This window comes from Emys orbicularis, chromosome 22 (genome assembly GCF_028017835.1).
Source record: "Emys orbicularis isolate rEmyOrb1 chromosome 22, rEmyOrb1.hap1, whole genome shotgun sequence".
Taxonomy (NCBI): Eukaryota; Metazoa; Chordata; order Testudines; family Emydidae; genus Emys; species Emys orbicularis.
Genome location: NC_088704.1, coordinates 7,226,040 through 7,246,233, shown reverse-complemented (window position 1 = coordinate 7,246,233; position 20,194 = coordinate 7,226,040). Strand labels below are relative to the sequence as shown.

Genomic DNA, 20,194 nt, shown 5'->3' with positions numbered 1-20,194 from the left:
CTGTTCTCAGGACACATTCGCGCCAGCGGTTGTCCACCTTTCCCTGCTCCCCGCCTCCTGCTAGGCTCCCACCATGCCCAATCCATGATCGGCCCCTCCCCACCCCGTCTAGGAGCTAGTTCGCAATTAAACCGCATCACCTAATCGAACAGTAAAAAACAACAGAACAAAACAAGGAGTGGCAGCAGAAGGAGACATGAGAGCTGTGTCCCTGACCCCCAGTGTCCCCTGACACCCTTTGTTCATCTGGTCTATTTAGACTGTAAGCTCTCTGGGGCAAAGGCAGCCAAGCAAGGCCACTATTCTGGTTAGGGATCTGATCGTTCTTCATCACTGTAATAGTTCTACCAGAAGAAACAGTTACGTACCAGGACCAACCCGAGTGTGGACATAGTTACAGTGATACAGCGGTGACAGTGTGGCCCAGTGGCTAAAGCACTGGACTAGGACTCAGATCTATTCCCGGCTCTGCCACTGGCCTGGGCAACTCCCTCTCCCCCCCTCCCCCGTGCCTCAGTTTCCCCGTCTGTAAAATTGAGATAATGGTACTGACCTTGGGCTCTGAGGTCTGCTGATGAGCAGTGCTAGATGAGAGCTAGGGATTAGTAGTAAACGGTTACATCTTATCCCCCCTTCCTGTTTGGGAATTAGCAATATCAGTATAATTGTGTCCACACTGGGGATGGACCTGCTTGAACTATACTGGTATAGTTTAAAAAGGTTCCACTTGCTCGTGCAGACAACGCCTAAGCGTCTATGCTGTACCTAGGACAACGGAGCCCCGATCTCCGGTGAGACCTCTTGGCACCACCGTTACGCCAATTCCATTAATAAGATCCTTAACTCCTCAGGGCTCTTTTGCAGCTGGGCTCCCCGTCCCGCTCCAAGAAAGGAAAAGCAAGACATCAAAAAAAGAGTAAGATTTCTAATGGCAAATAAATATTTTATCACTGCGACTTAACACTGCGGCGTTGGATTCACCGAAGCAATATATCTGCTGAGCTACAACGCGAGAAAGCCGGGGCTCTCCACGAAGACTTTATTAATGACCTGTCTGGTTAAAAAGGATGAGGGAGCTTAAGTTCAAAAATGCATTAATGCCAAAACACTCACTCTCCCAGGAAGAAAAGGAAGTGATCAATTTTTTATCATGCCCTAAAAAAAAAAAAAAAGACACCCACTTACACAACTACTGCCTTTATTACTAATTAAACAATTACTCCTGTTCATCGCTGGAGTGAGGGGTGGAGCCACGGCCCTTCACAGCCCGCGATTACAGTTCAGACATTCCCAGAGCTGGATCACTGCAAGACAGCAGCTTCGAGCAGTTTTACCCTCTCTGCACTAAGCGTCTGCATTAGTGCCATGGTGCCGGGGGCTGGAATCTGGGCAAACCCCCCGCGTAGAAAAGGCCTTAAAAGCCAGCTTTGATTCTATTTTCGGATTTTCTATAGCCGCAGTATCTGAGCCCTAGAGGCTCAATCCACGAGAACTATTAAATCAGAAACTGCCCCTCCTCGTTAGTCTCAGCAGAGGCCAAGGGATGAATGGGGCATAAACCTCTCATCCTTCCAGGAGCTCGAGTCCTTCCAGGTCAGGACGGTTAGCGGGGGAGGGAAGGGGAGGGCACGACCTATCGCTATTCTGTGGATAAATAGAGAACTTCGCTCTCAGGGGCGGAGAGCTCACAATAGCCTCTGTTTGGGAGTCAATCCCCCCAGACTACATTTCTCATCCTTGCAGCCTACTAAAAGAAACCCTTTAGCATTGAAAAGCATTCGCATGACAACAGGATCTTTGTTTCCACAGAGTTCACCAGCTCCTGACTTCTCATCAGCCCATTAGACGTGGTTAGTTTTTGCAAAATCGCAATCGGTTGCCTTGAAAACAACCGACGGCACAAACGTACGTTTGCAATTCGGAGAGGGGTGGGAGAAAACGGAAAGAATTGGCAGATGAGCCGGGGAGAAGCGAGAGATCCTGTTCTATGCGGACGACCCTGGTAATAAAACGATAGCAAACGGATGAGAACGCAGAAGAGGGGATCTCTGGGTAGATCTTTCTCTGGGAGGGATCAGTAAAGGATTTTAAGATCTAGTGCCTTGTCTAGATTAGGGAAACTTGCAGTGGTGTTAACTACAGCAGTGTGCAAACTTCTAATGTGTGTCCATTGCAGCAGTGCAAAAATGTGGCAGGCACTAACTAATGTGACAGGCCCTGGTGCAAATTCCAGTTTGCACCCGGGTAGGGTGTCTGCACTAGAGGTTTTCACCAGTGCAACTGTATCAATGTTATGACACTGGTGCAATTTTCCCGGGCAGCCAAATACTAGGACTGTGTCTGTGGCTTTCTAACAGTGCATGAGAATTGTGCGCTCACAAAAGATGCCAGTCTGACAACCAAAGAGACTCAAGTTCTGCATGTAACCACAGAGCAGGGACCAGACAAACTTTCCCCCCGGTTGCCCTCCCAATGTGCCTCACCCCGACATGAGGGGACCGGCCCTCTCTCGGGATGAGGATGGAGCTCAGTGGATGACTGTTCACGACTTGACTTCTCTGCGGAGGCTGCCAAGAAGTGAGGGCGGTTCCACCGGGACCCTGACAGCCCGCAAATCATTTCCCTCTGCGCTGAACAGCCTTCCGCAGGGCAGGCGTTTGGCATCACCAGTGTCTTCATCAATTTTAAATGCGACCGAGTGAAGTAATTAGGCCACATTGATACTGACAACAGCAGAGCGTTTAACAAAGCCGAAACAAACGAAGCTACGCTTGTCATAACACCTCCCTCCTCCACAGACCTCAAAGCACTTGACAAAGGTGGAGAAGGACCACGAGTCCTATTTTTAAGCAGGGGAAACTGAGGCACGGGAAACGTTCCCTAAACACTCAAGGTCGCACCGTAAATAAATGGCCGAGCTGGGACATAGAGAACCTGAGTCTCCTGAATCGGACTGAAGCCTCATCTGCTCCGCAGAGTCACTAACGCCGCAAGGAATGCAGAGTTTGTGTGCAGCAGACGGGTGGGGCTTTGCAACGGAGCCTTTCCTGGAACGCAAGGTTGGGGCTGCTGGACCAGGGAAAACCAAGGGCAGCTGAACAGTGACACCCTCCCGACCGGCGGGCACTAGCACCGCAGCTCTTCAACAGCCTCCTGCAAATCCGCAGCCTCACACCAGCTCCGAAGGGGCAGCAAATAAGTACCATTCCCATTTCATAACAGGAGAAGCCAAGGCAGGGCGTTTGTGGCTTGGAGCAGGTCACTCAGAGGGAGAAATGTCAGAGCTAGGGTCAGTACCCGTTTCCAGCCTTCTAGTTCTGTGCTTCGACCACAGGGCTACCCCCTTGTATCAGTCAGGACAGGCATTTGGGATCATCTTGCCTTCTAACGGCTAGAGGACTTGCCAAGAATCCTTACGCTGCTGTGGGCTTGGGGATAAATGGCCCCGAGTCCCCCTCTCTGGTTAGCTGCTGACCCCGGCTCTAGGGAGAGAGTGTACAGTGACAGGTTGTTCCCGCACAGCCGTGCTGGTGTGGGGCAGGGACCAGAGACAGAACAACCCCCTCCCCGAGGGAAGGCAGACGAGGGATGGGCAGCTGCACCACACGAAGGATCGCTCCAGTCATTCTAATCTGGAGGACCAGGCCCCTTTTCAGACAGTCCCTTGCTGGGGTGCAGTCCTGGCCCTTTAAGAGTCAGCCTAGAGAATCCACCCCGCAGGCAGCTCCCTGAGTTGCTGTTTGAAAGGTAAGAGGAGAGAAGGGGCAGAGGAAATTTAAAGGGCCAGGCCTGTCGTTTTAACGCAGTCTTCTCCTCCTCCCCCCAATGCTTTCATAGAATATCAGGGTTGGAAGGGACCTCAGGAGGTCATCTAGTCCAACCCCCTGCTCAAAGCAGGACCAATCCCCAGACAGATTTTTGCCCCAGTTCCCTAAATGGCCCCCTCAAGGACTGAATGCACAACCCTGGGTTTAGCAGGCCAATGCTCAAACCACTGAGCTATCCCTCCCCCCTTTGCAAGGGTGAGCATGGGCAACAAGGATCCATGCTCAGAAGGGGGGGATTTCTCCCCCCATCTCCTACACCCCACTTTCCCCCTCCCCTCTCCATTCACCCTTCCCGCCCCCTCCCTCCGCCCTCCAGCAAAGCAGGCTATAAATACTCTGCAGGCATCCAGCAGCGGCTGGGGAGGAGGCAGAGGAGGACAACAGCCGTAGGTGTCAGTCCAGAAAGAGGCCTCATCTCAGGCCACTGGTAAAGCGGGGAACAGCTTTTCGAATCACCAGCTAAGAATCCCAGCCAACACGTGGCAAGAAAGATGCTTCCTCGTAACAGCAGCATATGCAGGCATCAGACAAAGGCCGTTTCCCACAGCAGCAGTCACAGCCCATCTGGCTCCATTCGCCGGGCAATTAGCTGAAGTTCTGCAGCGTGTCCGGCCCACACGCCTCTTTAATGATAAACACGGCCCCTTCCCAGCACTGCTTCGGGGCCGAGGCAGGGCTCGGGACAGAGAAGCTGCCAAACGGTTTTTCCCCCTGAATGCAGGGGGTTGTTTATTTCAAGGGGTGAATGTTCCCCCATTCTCCCCAGGGAGGGTGGGTTTGGCCCATCTGCCGTGTGCGTCCTGCACGAACAGGATGCTCGCAAAGATTATGGGAGCAGGGTCGGGAGGGGTCGCTTCTCTGCAGATCTTCACCCCCCTGCCACGAGAAGCTACCGATATGCTGATCCTCATGCAAAATCTGCCTCATTTCCAACACACGTCCTGGTGATAGCATGGGTGGGATACGGAGGCGGAGAAGGCAAACTCCTCTCCAGCCTGCAGCTACACTGGTAAGATAACCTGGCCCCGTGCCCCACTGCCGGCCCTGCTGGAGGGGTTTGACTCAGGCAGCGTCTGGCCATCTGTACAAAGCAGTGTTGGTTCAAGCAAAGCAGCTAGCTCAACTGTAGGAGGCGCTACCGGACCCGTTAATCCACACAGGGGAACAGGATCAGGGGCATGCGCAAGGGGTGGGGGGCAAGCAGGGGCACAGCCCCCTCCCACCCCCCCAATCAGTGGGAGCACAGAACTCCTCTGGGGCCAGGGCAGGGACAGCGAGCTCCTCTGGCGAGAGATGACAGCTCCACCAGCCTAGGGATGAACCAGCTCCTCTGACCACGCGGGGGGCAGCAGCTAGTTTCTCCAGCTGCGGGGGGCACAGAAAATGCCCCTCCAAAAGCAGCCAAATTTTGATTCCTGTGCACGCCCCCGGACAGGATGGAGGAGAGTTTGGAATGGGAACCGACCATGAGGAGAAAGGGAAGTGGAGAGGAGGCGTAAAGCAGAAAGGGTCTAGAGTGCAACAAACTGGTGTGTGCGCACCACTGCTCCCTAGTGGTTAGTATCAGAACTGCTCAACTGTGGGTCATAAGCCCCTACACGGCTAACAGGAGGATCAGGGTTCAGGCACAGCATAGCAACAACGATGACGTTCCCGTGGGGCCATGGTTTCCGGGCAATAAACAAGGGAGGGAAAGGAGAATCTGAAGCCGAGAGGAAAATCCAGCCAGCCCGCTCAGAACAGCGCCCCCTGCTGCTCGTAGGCAGGAAGTGCTCTCTCCAGAGAGAGACGATGGATGTCTTGGGAGTGGCATGAACACCGCGGAAGCTCTACTCCCCGATCAGGGCGGGGGAGAACACGTTCTTGGCACTAAATGGTCTCAGGGCTGATTTTCTTTGCTGGTTCGCGGGGGTCTTTCCCCAAAGATTGGCTTTGCAGACCTCAGCAAACTCACCTCCTCCCCACGGCATCTCCCCGCAGTCACGCCCACCCCGCAGCTACGACGAAGCCAGGCCTGACCCCTGCAGCTGGACCCCACGGGTGCTAAAGCACCTCCCTCACCCCAGACACAAGGGGACCCCCAGCCTGCACACTGGGATGAAGAGGCTGGAGGTGGTCACCAAACCCACACCTCCCTGAGAACAGCTGGCTCCTGGCCGCCTGGGCCCTGCCAGCAATTCTTACGGTCACAACACGTCGCCAAGACGACGTCCAGCCTCCTGAGGGTCAAGCTCTTTCCATGGAGATGCTCCCCCACTCCTCACGGCCTCTCTATCACCCCAAGCACGTAGGGAGTGGCCTTCCCAAAAATACCCACCAGCCCTGGGGCTGATCCTCAGTGGGCTGCCCCCTAACAAACAGCCCAGCCCTCCCCCGCTCCCCTACCTGGCAGGACGAAGGTGGTCCGCGTTGCTATGTTAATCTCCTGCAGATGCTCCAGGGTCTCGGTGTGAAAGAGGCGAATGGAGGACCCCGAGGAGAAGGCCATCCAGACGCCGCTGCCCGCCTTGATCATGTGCGTCACACTGGCTTCCTCGTCCGGGTGGGCCTCAAAGGTTTGCTGTGGGGAGAGGACGAAAGAGGAGGGTTCAGAGGGGGTGTCACCGCAGAGCACGTTATCACAGGGCAGGTGCTGAAGGGCCTGTAACGCAGGGTGCACGGAGGGAGCTCCGGCACCAAAGCCGGATGCGGCGTCTACCTCAATGGTCCCCTAGGGCAGCAGGGGCTCGGAGCGGCCATGGAAGTTGGGCGATCCCAGCTCCTGCCTCCTGGGGAGGCATGCCGAGTCTGGCCCGGCTGGCTCTAACGACAGTAGGTGCCTGCACCCTGCACGGTGGGAACTCCTGGAGCCAGCAAGTGGGGTCTCTTTGCTGGGTGGACAGGACTCTCCACGCCCATGCATATTGCGCAGCTGCTTTCGCCAGTCCTGCCAGTTCTGCACGGTAGGACGTCCCAGAATGCATTGCCCTAGGCGCTGCTGGTTCCACGCCGAGCGATCGATCCCCTACTGAGGCACTGGGGCAGGGGTAGGCAACCTATGGCACGCGTGCCGAAGGCGGCACACGAGCTGATTTTCAGTGGCACTCCCGCTGCCCGGGTCCTGGCCACCGGTCCGAGGGGGCTCTGCATTTTAATTTAATTTTAAATGAAGCTTCTTAAACATTTTAAAAACCTTATTTACTTTATATACACAATAGTTTAGTTATATATTATAGACTTCTAGAAAGAGACCTTCTAAAAACGTTAAAATGTATTACCGGCACGCGAAACCTTAAATCAGAGTGAATAAATGAAGACTCGGCACACCACTTCTGAAAGGTTGCCGACCCCTGGAATAGCTGGCCCCAATTTCCCACAATGCACTAGAGCAAACCCGGTTAGGCAGCATGGTCATGGAAACCAACATGGCTGCCGTAGCACAACACTGCACACACCAACGGAACTGGGTGCAGTGCTAGCGTGGCCCACCGCAGCCACTGGGCTAGTAACTGGTTACAAAAATCACAGGCAAATGTTTGGATGTGAATGGAGCACTGGGCTGGGACTCAGATACCCAGATTCTATTCCCGGCTCTGTCCCTGACCTGCTGGGTGACCTGGGGCAAGACACTTCACCTCCCCGTACCTCAGTTTTCCCGTCTGTAAAATGGGGTTAATGATCCCACGCTCCTTTGCAAAGCACTTTGAGAGCTTCTGAAGGGAAGTGCTAAATAAGAGCTCAGGATTATTATTAATTGGAGGTGGGGCGTGTCCCATATGCCTGCAAAGCAGAGGGACACAACAATAGGGGATCCCCAAATTACCGATAGGATCAATCCCCCATGGGGTAGGGGAAGGAATGTCTAGTTGCTACAGGCATGAGAGCAGAGACCAGTCAGTATGATCAGGGGAAAGCAGGGCTAAGAGAGAAGTCCTTGGGTGCAGCAGAAGCACTTCAGAGCAGGGGAATGGTCTGGGCTGGTTTCTAATTAGCCAGGACTTGATTTGAACAGCCCCCACCAATCACAGTGCATGCAGGCAGTGCTGTTCCCTGCACTGCCCGTAGGGCGCAGGAATTAACAGCCTCTGCTCCCATCTTCCTGCGACGCGATCCTAGCAGAACCGCCCTGTGAGTGCAAGCGAAACAGTGCTCCTTCCGCCAGCGCCACCCATTCCACACGGCTGCCGGCCACGCACCAAACCACGACCAAGCAGCCCAGCCTGGCCTGCTGCCCATCCTAGAGACGGCCCCTGCACCCGACTCCTGGATCCAAACACTCCTGCACTTGGGGGAGGGGAACTGAAAAGCAAACCTGGGGCTCAATTTTGCAAACCTGTGTAAACGGCGCGAACCAGAATCTCCCATTCGCACACCCTGAGCTTGTTGCAGATGCTCCAGAGATGGAGGCGCTGCCTGCCTGGTTAACCAGGGAATCACATGGGCCTTTGGATGTTGCGATAGGAGCGGTTCAGAGCTCTTCCACCCCCTGCCCTGAATCCACGCCACGCGAGGGCCCATTACTTGCTAGGACTGCCTCCCACCCTGAGCAACCAGCATCCCCAAGAACAACAGGCTAGAGACTTCCCTGTCCGTTCCCAAGACTGAGGTCTCTCCCCGCCCTGGGAGCCGGCTATTGAGCTGAGCGCTCTCCGTCTGCTGGCAGGAAAGACTGGCGCTCGGCCCTGTCCTGAGGCTCCCAGAGGGGGGAGGGATAGCTCAGTGGTTTGAGCATTGGCCTGATAAACCCAGGGTTGTGAGTTCAATCCTTGAGGGGGACATTTAGGGATCTGGGGCAAAAATCTGTCTGGGGATTGATCCTGCTTTGAGCAGGGGGTTGGACTAGATGACCTCCTGAGGTCCCTTCCAACCCTGAGATTCTATGACGCAGCTCCAACGCTTGCTAAGGGGAACTGGATAAGTGATGTGCCTGGGGGGTGGGTTTTTCACACCCCTGCGTGACGTAAGAACAGCCATATTGGGTCAGACCAAAGGTCCATCAAGCCCACCATCCTGTCCTCTGACCGTGGCCAATGGCAGGTGCCCCAGAGGGAATGAACAGACCAGGAATAATCAAGTCATCCATCCCCTGTGACCGAATCCCAGCTTCTGGCAAACAGAGGCTAGGATCACCATCCCTGCCCATCCTGGCTAATAGCCATTGATGTAGTTGTATCAACCTAATTTCCTAGTGCAGGCCAGGCCTGCGGTCGTGTGGACAGCCCCTGAATGGACACGAGAATGGGACGGTCAGGAGATGGGGCCTAAATCCAAAAAATGGGGTTGAGCATTTTTACACCAGTGCAGTGACTGCACTAGGGCGAGAGGTTTGCACCGGTGTAACTACGCCGGTGCAAACATGCCCAGCGCAGGCAAGTTCTTCATTCTTCTTCCCTGCCTCTGCGCAGACTTTCTCCAAGCACAGGGAATAGCTTGTTAGCTTGGGCTTCCTCTAGTGACCAGCTCTGCAGCTGCAGAAATGGGCCATGGGAGTCACCTAGCGAGACCCTCATCTCTGACAGCCCACTTCCCGCTGCAATCATCTTCCGCACGGGCAGCTGGTCTGTCGAGCGGCATTGAAGCCGGCTGCAACCTCCCCAGTTACCACTAAGGGAGAGAGATGGTGCCAGGAGGGAAACACCAGTAGCAAGACGGTGACGCTGCTTTAGCACCTACCATCTGACTCACCCGAGGTTCCATTCAACCGCCTGTAGGTACCCAAGTTAGTTCCACTCTGGGGCATTTCAAGCCGCGAAGGGAGCGGCTTTCTCAGCATCACCCCCGTGACCTGGATGGAAACTATGAGCAAAGATCGGCTCATATTCCCCCCCTCCTCCCCACACCGGAGGCCTGAATAGCTTCGACCCAGCCCAGCTTGAGAGGCAACAGCAGCAACAATCTCAGCCCAGACCCCGGCTGTCAGAATTCAATTAAAATAAAGATTCAGTGCAGGAAATGGATTCACGTTACAATTCCAGAGAAACAAGTCTAGCTGGGACCCCTCTGGGCTCTTTTAAAAAGCTTCAGCAGAGCTACTGAACCTTACAGTGCTTTAAAAACAACTCTGCCCCCAGCTGCAGGCCTTCACAATTGATATTCGAGAAGAACATAACTTACTGACCATCATGGTTTAAGTTACTCGCCCTCACCCCCTCCCATGGCCTGGGTCCCCCCCAACCCGCTCATTCTTCTATTACAGTAGAGAAGGGAACGCCCTTGCTCGCAAGAGGATGCTACCTCCCGGAGGACAGGGACTGGCAGGCTGCATGCGGGAGAAGACGAGGCGAATCGGAGTCACTTCCAAGAAGATAAATATTCCAGTGAACTAGAAACAGGGCCGAGCAGTGTCACGAGCGGGCTCGAAAGCAGCGCCCGGTGGAATTAGGAACAAGAGAGAGCTGCGGCGATGAGGACAGGCTACCAGAAACAAACTCAGGGAGATCGTTTAATAGGCTCCAGTGGGACCCGGAGCTAGAGAAAGGACAGATTCAAGAGCTCTCAAGCCCGGCGTCCCAATGGTGCAGGCTGTCAGCTTGCTAGGAAGTTCACGGGTTACCCCAATTTTCTTGCTTCGCATGAGCTACGCTCTTTTTTTAAATGCGCCCATCACAGCAGTGGCTGCCCAGCAGGTGACGAGGTCACTGCCTCTGTTTCTAAGCTCTCTGATTTAGAACCTCCACACTGGACACTGGGGTTTTAGGATCCAGTACCCCAAACCCGAGAGAGTCAGCCAGCAAGATTTTGCTTCTCCGAAGTCAGCAAAGATGCCTGCAGCACCTTCCTCCAGCGCTTCAGATCTGCCCCATTTAATATACCTAGACTCGGAGCCGGGAGTGCGATGCCCAGCTCTCACTGAGCTAGTGTGCTAAAAATAGCATGTAGCCACAGCTGCGCGAGCAACAGGAGAGGGTGAGTACACCCCCATGAGACACTAGCCAGGGGCAGCTGGCCAGTCCCGCAGCTCACACTGCTGCAGCTACGCGAGCTTGCTCAGAGCCAGCACGGGTAAGCTCCTGGAAGCTGGGAATCGCCCGCCAGCTCCAAGCATAGACAAACCCCGCATCCTTTCAGGGGGACTATTGGCAGGGACCACACTTCACCGGGGTGCTGCACAGACACAAGCGGCTCCCCACCAACACCCCTTCGCAGGGAAGCCACTGCCCATTCAATCAACCTTCTGACAATTTCTCTGGTCAACCCCGAAGAGATTTGCCGTTCAGATTTCAGTGCTGTGCTGATGTCTCGCTGTCTAAGGGTTTTATACTGCTGTTCATTGCCCCAGCCTTTGAGTGCCTTCAGCATAAAATCCACAGCAACCCTAGTGGATTTTACGGACTCATAAAAACTCCATTCCCACCTAGTGTAGATCACCCATGCCCATGCCCTCCCCGTACTCTGCATACAGGCACTCAGCCTCCTTTAGTCTAACCTGGCAGGAGTGCAACCCAGGGAAGGGGTGGGAATGATTTTGTCTAGAACAAACACTGACTCATTTCCAGGCCTGGTGGCAATTGATTTACACAGGGTCTTCACGACAAACAGCTTAACTCCGAGGTTAGATTTACAGCATAGCTTGCAAGATTCTGCTCTGCCGGGAACTGTGGGTTTGTCTAGGCTGTGATATCCCCCCCCCCCTCCCCCGGCACCAAGTCTCAGAGCCCGGGTCAGCTGATTCCGGCTTGGGGCTAAAAATAGACGTTTGTAGAGGTTTGTGCTGGATCCTGGGTTCTGAGCCCCCGTGAGCCTGAATGTCTCCACTGCAATTTTATAGCCCAAGGCCCAAGAGCCTGAGATAGGTGACTGAGGCCGGCCTCGGCTGTGCCTCAGGTCTTCTACCGCAGTATAGACATTGGAGTATGGACTCCTGGGTTCTGTTCTTGGCCCTGGGCAGAGTGAGGTCTAGAGATTAGAGCGAGGACTCTTCTATACTCTTCCCGGCTTTGGAAAGGAATTTGAGTTGTTTAAAAAGACGGCCTGGAGTCAGGCCTTCTGAGTTCTTCCAGGAAGTCAAAGTAGATGCTCACAATGATTTAACAAAACTAAGCTATGAATCAGAAAGGGCAAAACAATCTCAAAGGCATGCATCTGAGCGACCATTCCAAATGGGAATATGGCAACATGCACTGCAGAACTTTTAGTGCCGTTAGCACGCGGCAAGCTAATATGCTGTAGGTTTATACCACGGCTGGCTGTGCAGACAAACCCTTAGACACTTAGGCGCTTACAGCTCATTGACAGTCATGGGCACTTCCACACCCAAGTACCCCAGCCACTTTTGAAAGGGAGAATGAGGTGCTTCTAAAACTTTTACCCCAAACCTACCAAACAATTGGGATAAAGCTGTAATTTTTGCCAAAACACTTCCCATACGCAGAGCTCACCCCCAATAACTGAAAACATCGGCGTTCCAACTCACCTAAAAAAAACCCAACACGGCCCCAGGCAGTGAAAATCAGGGCATGAAATAAACCTGAAGTTTACTCGCTGCCTCTTTTTTGAGTTATGGGAGGTCAAAGGATGTTAGAACAATTTTCAAAAGCCACCCGCTTTCCAGTGTCAGAACTCACCTGGCTCGTCCCCTCCATCTCAAACGTCTCAGAGAAGCCGTTTTGCTCAAGTGTGGAGAACACAGGGATTTGTAATGTACAAAGGACCTTTGTTACCGCCCAAAATTGGGGTAATGGCTGGGGATGTAGGGAAGAGCGCAACTGTGCAAGTCAGGCTTAGAAGAGAAGCATCACGATTATTTGTGTTGCAGTTAGAGGCTCCAATCAGGGCCCAGTCACTGCACAGATATAACAAGAAAGATGGTCCCGGTCCCACCCACCCACTGCTCACGATCTAAGATATGGGCTCCACCCAGGCCAGAAGGTTTCTAGGAGAAGGTGGATTCCATGTGGAAAATGTCACCTCTTTACCCTGGAGATGGCAAAGAGTAGGGTGAAAGATTACAAGGGACTAGCTCAGGAGTTTTGCAATCAGTGATGACTTCAGACGGCCCCCGCTCAGAAAGCAGATATGCGCCACCAGTAAGTCCAAAGTGCACCGGTTGATAAAGACAGGCACCACCATGTTAGGATGCATGAGTCTTCATTGAATTTCCCGCGCTGGCCGTTGGGATCTCCTGACTGCCACGCCTGACCGAGACAACGCAGCCTATAACCCAGAGCCATTAGCGGCTTGGTCCTGCTCCCTATGAAGCCAACAGCAAGACAGCCAATGCTCTAAATGAGATGCTGTCCCTTTCCCGCACATCAGAGGAGCTGGAATCCACCTCCCACCCACACCGCAAGTCAGGTGAGAGCATTTAGGTTCCACCTTCTGCCTGCCCTCAAGTAGCAGATATTTATTCTCCACCAATGGGGCCATCTGCATCCCAGATGGAATCTGGGGACCTTCCCCCTCTGCCATGCCCTGTGAAGTCCCGTGTCAGAGCCTCTGACTGAGAAGAGCTAGACAGGTGCCCCTTAATGTAGCTTCTAGAATCATAGAATATCAGGGTTGGAAGGGACCTCAGGAGATCATCTAGTCCAACCCCCTGCTCAAAGCAGGACCAATCCCCAGACAGATTTTTGCCCCAGTTCCCTAAATGGCCCCCTCAAGGATTGAACTCACAACCCTGGCTTTAGCAGGCCAATGCTCAAACCACTGAGCTATCCCTCCCCCCCCAAAAAAATTAATGGAGATTTCCTATTTCCTAGAACTGGAAGGGACCTTGAAAGGTCATCGAGTCCAGCCCCCTGCCTTCACTAGCAGGACCAAGTACTGATTTGCCCCAGATCCCTAAGTGGCCCCCTCAAGGATGAACTCACAACCCTGGGTTTAGCAGGCCAATGCTCAAACCAAGGTGAATAGTTGTTCTTAAAATCCAGAGACAATGGATTGTCCCGGGAGCAACAAAGCGGTCCCAACGCAGCTAGCAGCCAGCCTGGTCCCCAGTGGGCGTTCATTCACATCAAAACCCACCACCACAGTTCCGCACCATTAGCAGTTGCTCAAAGAGAACAGGACCAGAACACAATGGAGGCTGCAGCAGATCAGGACTCCTCTCGCAGAGCTGGGGGGGGGGGGGGGGGAGGTCCTGGGACTGGAGTAAAGGGTGCTGCCCCTCTCTCCCAATCTATGCTGGCCCAGCTGAATAGGAGGATCTTGTAAAAGACATACCCGGTGTCAGACCCAGCCACTTCCATGAGCCCCCAAATTCCTGGTAGGAGGAAGTAGGTTCCCCTGCCCTCCACCCTCAGTCTAGACGTCACGTTCAACCACTCCTGTATCACCATCTCCAGCCCTTAGGCTGGTCTTCTGAGTGGGAAGAGGTCCGTTTTCAGTGCTGACCTTTTGCTGCATTACAGCTTCACCTCAAAGGGACACAAACAAAGCTAGTTTGGAAAAAGGAGAAGTTACATGAAACCAGTAACTAGTGACGTATTGATCTTTGGAGATATGGGGGACGGGAGCGGCTCAGAGATGTTAATCAAGGACACGCTTGAGGCACATGCGCAGAGACTGATTTGCTGCATGGCTCAGGCTGCCAATGCCTCGACAAGAAGTCGATTGACTGAGGGGTCAAATCAGGAGTAATCTCATTGACTCCTGCACAGTACCAAAGTGCTTCCCACACTGAAATGCAGCCAGCTCCGGGGAGGAGCAACCAATCGGCACACACCGCACGGTGTACAAAAGGGTTCTGCATCCCTGAATTATGCTGAGTAGCACTTACTCACTCCTATTGAAGTCAGCCAGGTTGCTCGCCTGAGCAAGGGGCTTCTCAGTGCACTCAGGGTTGCACAGCCTAGACCCCAAAAGCAGGAACAATGGGAAGGCATTTTCAACAAGCAAATACAAAGACGTAACAAGCAAATCCCTCACCCACACCCTCGCCACAGCCCAGGACATGTCACCAGCCAACCCAAAGACACCCTCCAAACTGCTGCTCACATCCACTCCTCTCTCAGAATCCAGAGGTGAAGAAGGGGAGTCTCTCTCTCACCCCCAGCCACCCTCCATCTCCATCAGGGATCTATTTAGCTCAAGTTTACAGGGAGTTGAATTCAGGTCTGGCAAATACCAACTTGCTATTAATTTAAATGAAAGCTTATTTTCCATCTTCTCACTGACTTATGGATACCCTTCCGTGCTCCCACCCGCCTCCAATGCTCCATCTACTAAATTAGCTGCCATGCTGGAAAGTCACTATTCCCCAAACAGACAGGCCTTGTGAATGCTGCCCACTGAATAAAGACCCATTGTAACGAAGGGAAGGCGCTTACCGAGCCCAGCCTGCAGACACGCGCTGGAGGATGCGGCTGTATTTCCCAGTTAAGTTACATCCTCTGTATACCCTGGGGGAAACTGAGTCAGGGAAGGCGGTCTAAGCATAGTGCTAGGAGTCAGCCCTCATGCATGGGTCCTCCTGCCCGCTCTGCTACTGACTCCCGATGGGACCTTGGGCAAGACATTTTGCCATTTCGTGCCTCAGTTTCCCCACCTGTGGGAATGGGGCTAATACTTACCCGCTTTTGTAAATCTCTTTGAAAGGCCTGGCAGAGGAGTCCTACACAAAGGCCCAACCCGGTGCTCCCTCTGTGTGCCGCTGTTGGGACTCTTTTAGAAAACCCTCCAATCCTGATTTTAAAAGTTGCTAGTGATGGAGAGCGCACCACAAAACTCCAAATTGTCCCAGTGGTTAATTACCCTCACTGTTCATAGAATCATAGAATATCAGGGTTGGAAGGGACCTCAGGAGGTATCTAGTCCAACCCCCTGCTCAAAGCAGGACCAACCCCCAGACAGATTTTTGCCCCAGATCCCTAAATGGCCCCCTCAAGGATTGAACTCACAACCCTGGGTTTAGCAGGCCAATGCTCAAACCCCTGAGCTAAAAATGTACACCTTATTCCCAGTCTGTTAGATCTTTCTCTGCTACATGGAAGAGCCCATTATCAGCTATTTGTTCCCCCCTGTAGTTACTTATACACTGATCAAATCACCCCTTTACCTTCTCTTTGTTAAACTAAATAGAGTGAGAGACTCAAGGAGCTCAATGTAAGGCATGGTTTCAATCATTCTCGTGGCTCGTCTCTGAACCCTCTCCAATGTATCCACATCCTTCCTGAATTGTGGGCCTCAGAACTGGACATAGGATACCAGCTGTGGTCACACCAGTGCCAAATGCAGCAGTAAAATAACCTCTCTTCCTACTCAAGGTTCCCCCAGGATGTTTATGCAGGATTCAATTCATTGCGTGTGTGTCTGTGTCTCCGTCTCTCTGGCTGTGAGAGAGAGAAAGAACTAGAACAATGAGGTCCCATTCCTGGACTGGGGCACTAGGCAATAGGAATTTTTAACAGAAAAGTCAGGACTGGGTAACTACCCTATGTCCAGATCTCATCATCCACTCTTGTTTCTGCCTCAGCTTATGCAGAGTCCCCGGCAGTTTAATCACTTCCCTGGTGCTATTAGGCCCCTGAGGACAATGAACGGACAAAACAATGCACTAAAGCGCTGTTGCATCAAATCTGATGCACTCAAAGACATCCTGTAGAAGAGACTAATTATTGTTTCCTGGAGAGCTAAAAATAAAAAAGAGGCGGCTATTTGTTCATATCTGGGGCACAAAAAAGGAAAGAAAGCCACAGGCCACAGGAAGTCCAGTCTGGAGTTTGGTACTGCTTTAAATTACCCTTTTAATGCCCCATCCGGTCTGACCCTCTGGGCATCCAGCAAATACATAAAATCTGCAAGTTTTAGAGATTTTTCAAAGCCATCTAGGGGATTTGGAAGCCCAGTGGGTGAAAATCTCAATCTTTTTAAGTACCCTCTGCTTCATTGGGGACGGGATGGTATGTAGGAACATGGCTATGACTTCTGACTAGGTGCATGAGCCCAAGCCGCAGAGTCTGGCATCCAGCTCTCAGTTTAAAGATGTCCGGATCCAGTATTTTGATTCAGGCCAAATGGAAATTTCTAACGCAAAGTCAGGTTCTTATCTCCTGACTGATTTACACCAACGTAACTAGCCCCCCTGGATTCCAGAGCAGTTGCTCTAATTCCTTTTCATTGTTAATGGATTTAGGGCAGGGCCGGCTCCAGGCACCAGCCGAGCAAGCTCATGCTTGGGGCGGCAGATTCTACGGGGCGGCATTCCACCCAATCCTAGGGCGGCACGGCCGCTTTTTTTGTTTGTTTGTTTTGTTCGCCGATCCGGCCGCCCTGTAGGGGGCGGCGGTGCGGAGGATGGGAGCACCCTGCTGGGAGCGGGCTGCACGCTCCGTCTGCCCCAGCTGGTGCCAGGTCTGTAGCAAGCCCGGCAGGGCAGCCCGCGTCCTTCCCTCCCCGCTGACCAGAGCGGCGCGGAACCCTCCCGGCAGGCGGCGCGGCGGTTGGGGCGGCGCGGCGGTTGGGGCGGGGCGGCGCAGCGGTTGGGGCGGCGCAGCGGTTGGGGCGGCGCGGCGAGCGCCCCACTGAAGCTCTGGCCGCCCCCCTTCTCTCTCTCTCCCCCTGCTCCCTCTCCCTCCCCCCCGCTAGCCAGGGCACGTCTGCAGCGCAGGGAGTCCCCCTGCCCCCTGGCTCCAGCGGCCCTGCAGGGTTTTTTGCCACTCCGGCCACGCCGCAGGGTTTTTTTTGTTTTGTTTTGTTTTTTTGCTGTGCCATTCTGGCCGCCCCAATTTTTTTTAATTTTTTTTTTTGCTTGGGGTGGCAAAAAAGCCAGAGCCAGCCCGGATTTAGGGTCACAACGCCCCTGTGAGAAGGGCAGGGCTATTATCCCCATTTTGCAGATGGGGGAACTAAGGCGCAGAGAGGTTAAGTGACTTGCACAAGGTCTGCACAGAGAAGTGTGTGGCAGAGCAGGGATGGAACACCAGGGTCTTCCAAGTCCCAGGCTAGTGTCCTAATCCCTGGACGACCTTTCCTGTGCTCATCCTTACCTCCACCAGCATGCGTTAGTAGTGTGATTAAAAGCAGCCAAACAGCTGATTTATAATCCCCCTCCCCCAGTTTAACAATAAAACCCGTTCCCTGGCCAAGAGCCTATGCACCGCATCCCAGCTCAGAGCAAAATTTTATGATGGGAGTTATAAAATCCTGAATATTATATTGGAAATGCTGCCACAAGCTTACTTACAGCAGCACAGTATTTATGGACCTAGAAATGTCTATATAAAATAGAGGCCCTATAAATCCACACCACAGCAGGCAAGGCAGGAAAAGTCATTAGTATTGATGAGGCATCAGTCGTGCCAGGAAACTTCCAACCTGCCGTTGATACGAAGACACCTTCTTGGGAACCTGGGGCCCAATCCAACCACCTTTAGTCAATGGGAGTTTTTTCCTGTTGAGTTTAACGGGAGCTTGGATTGAGCTTGGTATTTTGAGAAGAAAGCAGGGTTATGGAATGGGACTCAGAACCGGATTCCAGTTCCCAGCTCTGTCACATTTAGAGCTGGCCGGGAATTTTTCGATGGATTCTCCCCCCAACAAATACTGATTTGCTGAAACTGAAGCTGTTCATGAAACAGGATCGGGTTCAAGGAATTTCCTGACTCAAAAAAAAAAAAAAAAAAAAAGGAATTTTTTCCCCCTCAAAACGGCACATTTGGACATTTTCAAAATGGAAAAAAAAAAATGTGTGGTTTTCCGGTTAGTGACTTTTCATTTGGAAATTTAAGCTAACGAGACTGGGGGAAAAAGTCTAAAGAGGAAAAAAAAAGGTTGAAATCAAAACAAAATGTTTCAATTGACCACAAAACTTGGGGGTTTGGTTTGCAAATATCTGAGATTTGGGCTTTTCGACCCAAATTGAGAAAGGAAAAGATTTCAGACTCAATAATATTTGCAGGGGGAAAAAACACATCCCACCCGGCTCTAACACGTCCTTACTGAGTGACATTGGGTATATCACATAGGCACTTCTGAAAATGTCACCTTCAGTGACTAAGGAGCCTAAGAGCCTAAGTCACTTGACAATGGAAAGTCAGTTGGGGCTTTTCAAAATGTTACCCTTCGTTTTGCGGGGTGTCACTTCTCCACCTGTATAACGGAGAGAATACTTCCTTTCTCTGTCTTGCCTCCTTCAACAGTCAGGGACTATCTCTTGTAACGTGTACATGTAGCACCCAGATTTTAGGGTTTCATCTGGCCACCTGCAGGTGTCAGGAAGAGATCCCCCTAATGTATTCTCGGAAGTTTTTTTAAAATCTCCTTCCTCTGCAGCATCAGGGATGGCCGTGGCTGGAGATAGGACATTGGGAGGATGGGCCAGGACTCTGAGGTGGCATCGAGCATGCTGTGCGAGTCTTGTTTACTTTGGTCTGATTTCTGTTGTTGGGTTTTGTGTGAGGTCTGGGTGGTGGTGATGGCCTGTGATATACAGGAGGTCAGACTCGATCTAGTGGTCCCTTCTGGCCTTGGACTCTATGACTATGAACAAGGTTCAGATCTCAGCTGGGACCTCTAGGTCGTGTTATAATACAGACCGTATTACCTGGGAATGACAGCAGCAGCGCTAGAACTTCCAGCTGAGGCACTATCCATACTCCAACGAGCATTTACAGCCCACGGCCCATAGGGTAACTGAGGGTAGAAACATTAAGGCCGGTGGCTGGATCAGATCAGAGAGTTCCCCAACGTGACTTTATGGACTTCAACTCTCAATCTTGGTCTTAACTTTTTTTTTTTTTAATTTAGGTTTTTAAATTTGACATTTTGCATGAAAAGAAACCAGCTCTTATTAGAATAACGAACTACTATGGATTTCCCCCTCATTCGTTCCATTCAATTTGTTTCTTCTTCTGTCCAATTATGGGAATCAACGTAGCATCTCCTCTCGTCTCCCCTGCGAGAGAACCTGCTGCATTTTCTAATGCCTCCATCGCCTGGAACATGTGTTCTTATTAAACCTAGATTTAAATATCCCCTCCAGCCTCTCCCTAGAGGTCCAAGGCGGTTGAAGTGGGATTGTTTCCTCATATGCTTCTTTCCATAAGACACCCGCATTGAGGTTTTCACTAGAAATTCTAAAAACAAGGAGCAGGTAGATGATCATTCCACCTCCAGCCATATGGAAGTGAATGAACACTCCAAGGTGCACCATGGTCTCCAAAGGAGATGTTGGTTGAGGGTGGCTACTGCATATATATTTATGCAGGAAAATTAACCCCTTGGGTGTGATTATTAATAAACGGGGTTCCAGCTGCACCTAGAGGCTCCAGTAGAGATCAGCGCCTGATTAGGCTGGTGCTGTACAGATACACAGTAAGAGACCGTCTGTGCCCAGCACAGCTTGCAATCTGGATAGACCAGGCAGATGAAGGATGGGTTATCACAGAGGAGCAGCTGAGCCACGGCGAGATTAAGTAACACGCCCAAAGTCACGCAGGAAAGGGGAATTA

The 20,194-nt window shown here is 52.3% G+C and overlaps 1 protein-coding gene across 2 annotated transcripts in view; it reads right to left on the bottom strand.

The window, feature by feature from the left end:
- Positions 1–20,194, bottom strand: part of ARHGEF10L (Rho guanine nucleotide exchange factor 10 like) — a 130,214-nt gene that overhangs the window by 6,805 nt on the left and 103,215 nt on the right. For both annotated transcript variants that reach the window (XM_065421255.1, XM_065421256.1), the window contains one exon: positions 6,213–6,387. In XM_065421255.1, coding sequence (XP_065277327.1) covers positions 6,213–6,387 — 175 coding nt within the window. The remainder of the gene's footprint in view (positions 1–6,212; positions 6,388–20,194) is intronic.